General features: G+C 39.9%; 2 protein-coding genes across 2 annotated transcripts; one reads left to right on the plus strand and one right to left on the minus strand.

The window, feature by feature from the left end:
• The first annotated feature begins 2,996 nt into the window (after positions 1 to 2,996).
• LOC145454013 (uncharacterized) lies at positions 2,997 to 4,939 on the plus strand. The gene is made up of 3 exons (XM_080331987.1): positions 2,997 to 3,154; positions 3,440 to 3,564; positions 4,175 to 4,939. The coding sequence occupies exons 1-3, from the start codon at positions 3,148 to 3,150 to the stop codon at positions 4,460 to 4,462; spliced, it is 420 nt and encodes a 139-aa protein (XP_080188113.1). The 5' UTR covers positions 2,997 to 3,147; the 3' UTR covers positions 4,463 to 4,939.
• Positions 4,940 to 6,201: 1,262 nt separating this feature from the next.
• Positions 6,202 to 8,516, minus strand: LOC145454009 (uncharacterized). Its single transcript, XM_080331984.1, has one exon. It carries the CDS (start codon positions 7,808 to 7,810, stop codon positions 6,602 to 6,604), a length of 1,209 nt encoding a protein of 402 aa, XP_080188110.1. The 5' UTR covers positions 7,811 to 8,516; the 3' UTR covers positions 6,202 to 6,601.
• Positions 8,517 to 8,974: the final 458 nt, after the last annotated feature.

Consider the following 8,974-nt stretch of genomic DNA (forward strand, 5'->3'; position numbering starts at 1 on the left):
ATCGGGCTGTCGTGCCAGAAATTAAACAAAAAAATGATATAGGAAGTATTTACCTTAGAACAGTGGTTCTGAAACTTTTTAAGACAAGCCCCCCTCCCTATGACGGTAAAAGAGTTCGCGCTCCCTTTATCGTCATCATCACAAAATGCAACCAAGATGCTATCAAACCTAACGGATAGATAGATGGCATGGAAGGTTACGACTGTGGATGAGAGATTTTTAAATATGAAATTCAGACTAAATACAGGGCAATAATTAGGATTAAGACAGAGATCGCGCGGGGCGCGAAAAAAAAATCAGATGAGCTCAGCTTCGCGTCCCCCTTCAGATGCTTTCCCGCCCCAAGGGGTTGCACCTCCAGTTTGAGAACCACTACCTTAGATTTATCATGGGGAAATATACTAAGAAAAAGTTTAATCAAGTCCCAGCAATAATTCGATTTTTTGTACGCATATTATCAATATTTTAATAAGTTTCCTTAGACTCTCGCGGACCGCACAGAACAGTATGGAGGGCCGCATGCGGCCCGCGGGCCGTAGTTGGCCCACCCCTGCTCTAGCACCATATAATTGCAAAAAACGGTTGCATACTTTACATTTTGACTTCATTTCAATTTTCAAAGTTTACCGGTCCGCCAGACATTTTTTGAAATTTTACCGGTCCGCGAGGTGAAAAAGGTTGAGAACCATGCACTGGTGTGGACGGCACAGTGCAGTGCTGGTGTGCTTAGAAATACCTCTTATTGTGTCGTGCGCTTTCTCTCGTAAGCCTGACTGTCTCTTTGTTTGACTGTCTCAATGATCGCCGCGTTTTCTTTTCGTCCGGTCTCATATTCGACATGCAATGTTTTGGATTACTCGGTAGACGTTATGAAATGATGGTCCAATAAACATAAACATGCTCGAACCGCGAAGAAAGGCCTCTAAACTATAAACGATTGATGAATTTATCTGAATTCTTGCTTATCTGTAAAACTAATAAGTTGAAATGAGCAAGCGTGAATTCGTTTTTGTTACTCTTTTGAGAATAAATTGAAAGGTATCAAATGAAGCTTGATTGACGGGTGTTTCGCACACTGATACAATATGACATTAACCTGTAGGCAGACTTGGACAGCTAGATAATTCTAGTTATCTAATTTCACTAAATTAGAGCGAAATGCCGGTAATCTAATTCTAATCTAATTTGTGAAATGTTCTTATGCTCTAATTCTACTTCTAATCTAATTTGTGAATGTCACTATGCTTTAATTTTAGTTTCAATCTAATTTATTGTTTTACTGAAAATGCCTCTTTGTCCGAGGTATTTTGCAGCGAGTAGACAAGACTATATATCCCTTTCGCGCAGGGAAATTCAGTGACAAGCCGCCATCGTCTTACTTACACCATTCAGTCATAGCAGTTATTGTGACGAATAATAATGACCTGCTAGCATATAATAGCTTGTAGTCTGCGAACAACATTCTAGTTTTTGAAACTTTACGTTAGCACAATGCCGTGCTGACTAACATGGGCGATGCTCATGGTTACCACGAAAGTAATATTTTATTAAAGTAGTACAAATACAAGAAATATCATGATCATAAACGTCAATATATTTTGAACTATGAGCTGCGCACGATACCCGACGCTTTCCAACGACTACTGAATCGATATTGGGGCTAGCCAGACATGTTACTATAGCTCAACGGTTATCTCATCATAAAGATTGATCTTGGTGGGACGTCCATACCGTTCTCTAAGCGTCTCTGTCTTGGCAGTGTCTGGGCCATTGCACGCCAAGGCAATCTGCTTATTGATATCAGCAGACTCTCCATCGATGGAATGCTGTTGCCCTCGCCGAAGCCGTTTCAGCTAGTGTGGAATAGTGTTGTTAGGCACAGGTGAATAGCGTATTTTGAAACAAAAACAATGATTTGAAACTGAAATCCATTTTAGCATTTCAAAATGGATTTATTTCACGTATTTCCAAAATCTCAAATCAGATCACCGGCGGCGATTACAGTGACCCCTGGTATAGAAAAAAACGAGCCAAGCTTGGTGTACAGACGTTAACCATTCCCATGGTTATGGACATGCACTGTGATTTGATAACTGATTTTTGCTGAATTCCTCTCCCATTCACAATTTCATTCAGTTTCCAAGGTTTATAGCGAATTCAGTAATTTTAATTCTAATCTAATTTGGAAAATACTGTGTAGCTCTAATTCTAATTCTAATCCAATTTGGAAAAACTGTATAGCTCTAATTCTAATTCTAATCTAATTCGGAAAAGCTGACAACTTTCTAGTTGTCCAAGTCTGCCTGTTAGCCACAGGCAATTTCCAATAACAAGGAGTTGCTGGAGCACATTGTTTCTGGCAAAAATGTATGTAGCGTGATGATATGACATCGGCTCGTAAGAATACGAAGCATACCCAAAACATGTTCTTTTGATGCTAATGTAATTTTTGGTTGTCCTGTTTTGGGTCCGTGTAAATGGCAACACATGCACCCACAATCCTCTCCGTAGAGGCAAGGTTGTCGCGACGGGTTTGTATAGTTTAACTATACACTCGTAAAATTGAAATAGCATCGGGTATAAATATATGACCAGCAGTACCATAAAATTGTCGTTACCGAACTCATAATTGTACAAAGAACGTAAAATTCTTGAAAACATTCCGTAAGTTTCGTCCATCGTAAGTCGCAATCGCTGTGTCCACTGCCGTATATGCATTAAATTGATATTGACAAATACCATGAATCATCCACTTACAATACTCAAAATTAATCCCGGTATATTAAATTAAGTGCAATTAGACTTAACGGAATTAAAGGCCATATATTGCGGAACCGCGAAGTTTGTTTACCCCTGATATTTGACATGTATGGTCAACAAGCACGATCGCGTCTTTTCCGTTTATTTATGACTCGCGAATTGGAAATGAAATAAACATCCTTACAAGTATCATCAACCAAACTGCTCACCTCAATTTTGGTGTATTCCATGAGTTACATCTTTTTAACGGGTCAATATTGACTGGGCAAAATGTAAATATTGTTGGTTGTTTGGTGATCCCAGGTTTTCCAAGTTATTCGTCATTTAGGCAGCGCGATTTGGAAGCGTTGAAGCGATAGAGAAGGACATCGCACAAAATAAATCACCATGACAAGTATGTGAATTGTATCTTTTCTTAGGATTAATTAATTTAGTTTGGGCGTTGTAAATAGTGAGAATTTATAATAAAGAGAAACTACGGACATATACATATATAACATACCGTTTAAGTTGATGCCGAGTATGTGTGAGTGGGCTAGTCAAGGAGTCATCTAATATTGTATAACTTGCTCTCAGCAATCAGATAAGAAATTGAATTTTGCATTATTTTCTTGGCTGTGTGTATGAATGGACGTGAACGCGAATGATAATTTAAATATACCTGGTCTTCTCTGAACAGATTGCAGTTTCAAACACGACCATATGGACGCTCTCAATCGGTACAGAGAGTACAAGAAGTTTTGGGATCGGCATAGAATACCTGGGGAGTGTAAGGATAAACGGATGTTGTGGATTGATCCCGGGGTGAGATTTTAAACTGTCGCTACCGCATGCGAGAGAAAGCCGTCGCGGAACCTTTAGTTCTTGTTTTACATATTTGACTCGTCGCGTTTAGAATTGTATTTGAATATGCGATTTTCAAAGCCTGATTAGAATTCGGATATACGGTTCAGAATTTCAAATGCACCTTTGACAAATGAATTCAAGAAACTCGAGTCCTGATATCACACAAATTAGGATGTTGACTTATTCACTGACTGTATTGTAGATTTATTCTCGCTTTGTATGTGAAATAATTGGATGCCGATGGTCGCGAGACATTGGTGGCAGGGGTTTAATACTTTCCTGACGTAGTATTGTCATACATACAGAATAACAATAATTTAACATATTTGAAACTTAATCGATTGCTATTACCTGGTAACTTATTCAGATATAATAGATGGATGCTGGGTACAAATCGGACGTTGATACTGGTTGGTTTGATGCAAAAATGCGAAGTGTTGCGACCTGATTTCACTGTATATATTAATTGCAAACATACATCGAAATGTGACCTCTGTTTCGAGTGTAGCCTCTGTCAATTTGTTTGTCGTCCTTTAACTGACTGAATCATGTGCGATCAATTTCCCAGTATCAGTCAATCAGAGACCAGCAGAAGAATGCGACAAATAGGCAAAGAGCGAGAAGGGGCAACCTATCGAAAACGTTGAAAACAAGAAACGCTGCTAAAGACCAGATTGATCCCACTGAAACTGCCAGCGAACACAGAGCGAAAACGATTAGAAGCAACGCCAATGCAAGTAGCACGGAAACGGCTTTGATTGAACAAAGGAATCTGATCACCGACAAAGATCAAAATTTATACGAGGGCAAGGTGAAGCATTTTGCGAGCGACAACAGCAGCATTGCATCAGATTAGCAGAATAATGGAATTTTAACAATCAACACGACTTGTGACAACGACGTTTTTGCGCTGGAGCCTGCAGGCATCCAATGCCAGGCTCAATTGTATAGGTAGCAATTCCGCGGCCAGATGATGAAATCATCGCACCTTGAATGCAAATATGGACATGGGCAATGGCCAATGGGCATGTACGGATGTGAATAACGAGAGGTCGTGAACTGTTACGAATATATTTTAGTCATGTCGACAACAAACATGTTGCATCTCTAGATTGCTCTTCGCTATATTCCTTTGGATTTATCTAGCGGAATAGGCCTACCTCATATTCAAATCGATCACGAATTGTCAAAGGTACAATAATGACTCAATAATATTCTGGTTTTGCAAAAATGTGGACCTTATAGTATATATACTCTATGGCGTTGTTTATTTTCGATCAGATTATATAGACTGCGATTTTGCAATTTTGCAATAAAATAGAATGATTAAAAACTGTCAATAGACATGCGCCGGGTGCCGGCCGAGCCGCAGTCTACGCCTATCATGTCTCTTTTCAACAAATATCTGTATACACCTTGGCTATATTTATGTATTCTTCATTGACATCAGTAAGTCAGAATACCGAATCTACTAGAAAAAAGCTGTTTGGTTGGTAATTCCTTTTATAGAATATCATTGTATATTTATTATCAACTTAATCCGAAAATCTAACCCTCAATAGTTCGTCAAATTTCATTTAATAACATATTTTAAGAATAAAACTCGTTGCAGATCGCAGATTCATCGGAAATGAAATAATCTAATTTACATACAATTTAGCAGGGTTTAGTCACGTATGTAGCCCGAGGTAAAAGTTTGAGTATGCGATCGAGTCGGGAACCTGTCGAATATGAGCGCGGCAATTCACGTTAAACCTCCATTCGATTACATGGATGCCACGTACGTCGACCGCATCATCTGATGATGTCTGAGATTGCACTTACAGGAATGTGAATACCTATGACAGAATGACTTTAAGATATATCGATTGCGAACAATATGGCTACCGAAACACATGTTGGAACCGCGCGTATACGCCAGTATATCGGCTCATTTCCAAACACTTTCCAGAGGTTCTTGACTTCTCACACACGCAACTGTACTTGGACACAGCCTTCTTACCGTCCAATATATATATCTTGTACCGTCGCTGTAACAACTCGTCAACTATATATTTCTATATAAAGCTATGTCGCGTAACTAGACAGTAAATAAATTAGTGATCATTACTATAACTATATCGCATCGAAAATAGACAGACATCCTATAGACAGACATCCTATAGATATAATAGCTTCAAACCGTCGAAAAGTGGAGATGGAACTGTCCGTGTCCAGTGTCCAAATGCGACATCGCGCATTGTATTTTATACAGATACACGTTTGGCTGTTATGGAAATAACGTGAACGGGCAAAAGCAGACGCATCCAGCATCATCAGTGCGTCACGATTTACGCCACATGTCTCTTACACAACCGACTTTGAACGTGAGAAAATGCGTGGCGTCAACTTTTAAGTTATGTAACGAATCCGTTTTCTTACATAACGTTGCTTTTCCACGTTACGTAAAATTTGTATCCGACGTGCGAATCGTAAGAGCCAGAAGTGTCGTTACTGGAGAAACTCCTCGCCATGAGCGAAAACTTGTCGTGGCGCGTGCTGGCGCTTACGATAGTGCTATCGACCAAGTTCTGGCTCTGTTATGGTATGTAAACGTTGCTTGGATGGAGAGAGTTTATTCGAAAATTATGAAACAATCAAATCATGTAAAGGCAAAGAGTTTAGCGGAATGTATATTAGGCTGTCATGCAAATATCCATCGTCTCGGGCGTCATACGAGAAAGAATTTCAACGCAGAAAACTTATTATGTCCCTGATAGTACGTATTATATACACTCCAATTTAGTGCGAAGTTATTTCTATATCAGACGCTACACATGTACCATATGCCCCATAAGAATTCATATTCAGCAGATTCGTATATTATTGGATGGTACATTCTTCTGGAGTACATTGGTATTAGTAGAACATGGCGCATGTTTGTCGAGTCGATACATCCATATTAATCGTTCAACGCAATATAGTAACTTCAGTTGGTGCGAATAGCTTCAGAATATTACATAATCCACCCTAAAGAATCATTATACGGTTTTGCGGCGTCGCATTGGCGATGGTGATGAAAAGACACTTCCACCGTTCGTCTCATATTCTCTTCTTTGTTGCTTGCTGATTCGACAGAGTCTATAAAACCGTAGCTGCAATATCCACTGGAATCGGACGTAACAGCGCTGCGACGTTTCCATTGATGTATACGATCATGATAGGCGACGGGGTGGGATTGATGGTGCAGTGGTGGCACATGGGGATAAAACACATCTGAATTTTCCCATTGTGAAGGGTTGTAGAGCGCTGTTCCTTCTTGACTTGAGCCTTCACACCCAAGGATCATATCTATCGAAGGCAAAGATGAGATGTCACTTGATAAAAACTTAGTGGCGGAATGGGCTTCTTGGCTTTCTGTGCCACCGACGGATTGGTATCCTAACGAATGAGACGACGGGTGATACGGAGTGTTGTGGTTATTCGCATACGTCCCGGCGTTCGGTAAAAAATTCGAAATAGATGTCTGGGATGCTGTGCTTTCCATAAGTGTTTCTTCTTTCGCATATATATAATCGAGCGTGAACGGTTCGCTGTAGCCCGGACAGCTTTTGCGTCGCTTCTCAGACAATCCGTTGGAATGGGAAACAGCGTATTCTTCGCCGTTAACATGCTGTGATGTAGTCGGTAGATGCACGCTCCTTTTTCGAGTCAAGTCGGGCCGTTTGGTCGATGGATAGTCGAGGGAGACGCGCCTATGTTCATAAGAATCGTTGGTGCTCGTTTCAAGTGTACCGTTTGCTCCAGCAAAATTATCCGTACAGTTCGGGGAGTGTTCAGCGCTAACACAAGTATTATTTGTGTACATGCTCCCAAGGTCGACTCGTGGGCTTTTTAGAGATGCACCTTGTTGAGTTTCGTAAGAAATTTGGCACTTCTCCCGAAAGTCTGCGCTGACGGTTTGGTCACTCGTCTTCGCGCGATGAGACGTATCTAATAGTTGCCTCAACTTTGAATTTTCTTCATTCAGCCTTGCATTAGAATGTTGCAATTCATTGACTGCCTTTTCTAGCTGTAACATCCGAGCTTTCTTCCTTTCCCTTGCTGCAAGTGCAGATTGCCGGTTTCTGAGCTTCTTACGCAACTCCTTGTCTTCAATGGACGACAGGGATTTGGTTTGTTTGCACGGGGATCCCGAACTCGGCTTCGGTAAGACCTTTTGCATGATGTTCAGCTATTGTTGGCTTCGGGACATCTGCCAGTTGCACTGTGACAAATCTCCTTTTTTACGCTGAGGGAGCCTTCAATAGTCACAAATTGCCTGCAGCATGGCATAAGACTGGGTTGTGGTTAAGTGATCGTCAATGTTTTCCAGAGCTATCTGCAAAAAACACCGAGCGTATAATGCCCGGAGGAGGATAAAAAAGTTCACAGGTTACTCAAGCGCGGTAACGTATCCGATAATTCTGTATTTTCAAGCGATATATCATTTATGACATTTTGAGGATTACTCAGTTTCTAGTCGATTACGAAACATATGCGCCGTGTACTTGATATTGGCGAAAAGTATAGTGGTTTCCGGTAAATACTTTAGATCAATTATTATGCGACATATCCCTACGCAGAGTCAGTGCAAATATTGCAAATTTCACAAACGCACATAACAATAGTAGTCTACTACTGACAAGTATTAATCATTGATTGATTACACCATGTAACAAAAATTTAGTTGAGCCGATTTTTTGATATTTCCCATACCATATTCCTTAGTGCAACATGTTTCTGGTATTTATTTGCCTCAAGTGTCGTTTAAAAATGACATTTTAAGCTTTTTAAACTGCGCGCTCCTTGTTTTTCAAGCTGCTTTATTGAAATTCCTAGTAACTGTGACGTCACATTGATCCATCATTCAATTCATAATAGCTGGTTGTTAGCAACAATCATCTTCTCATGCAGTCTCAGTTCGTCAGTATTGGCTACCGCAAGCAATCTCAAATTCCTTTTCGTTTTGTTCTGATCTGATTGTGGATCTAGTGAGTATAATCTCATTATTAATGTCAACATCACAAATGTAATCTGCCTGCTGGCTGATTTCGATACATCTATGGTCTTATATCATTTTGAAACAAGTTAAGCACAAAATACAGATAGAATTAAGGTTTTTATACTTATTAACTTTACTTTGACATGAAGATTGGGGACAAAGATAAAAACTGGGCATTTCATGTAATGTGCGAAACATGCGGATGAAATACGGATGGATGGCTAAGGGGAGATTGGCATTGAATGTCATTTGCTATTAAAGAACCTGAAGGGAAATTCGAAACCTTATAGATTACTGTAATTTCTGTATGGGTGACATTCCAAGGTTTTGAATTTTAGTGATTGG

This window comes from Botryllus schlosseri, chromosome 13 (assembly GCF_051294905.1).
Source record: "Botryllus schlosseri isolate E-star chromosome 13, Bs_hap1, whole genome shotgun sequence".
NCBI lineage: Eukaryota > Metazoa > Chordata > Ascidiacea > Stolidobranchia > Styelidae > Botryllus > Botryllus schlosseri.

Excerpts from the sequence above, each read along its gene's own strand:
- LOC145454009 (XM_080331984.1), bottom strand. The coding sequence starts at position 7,810 with ATGCAAAAGGTCTTACCGAAGCCGAGTTCGGGATCCCCGTGCAAACAA.
- LOC145454013 (XM_080331987.1), top strand. Across the intron at positions 3,565-4,174 it reads TGTTGTGGATTGATCCCGGG|TATCAGTCAATCAGAGACCA; the intron begins GTGAGATTTTAA and ends TCAATTTCCCAG.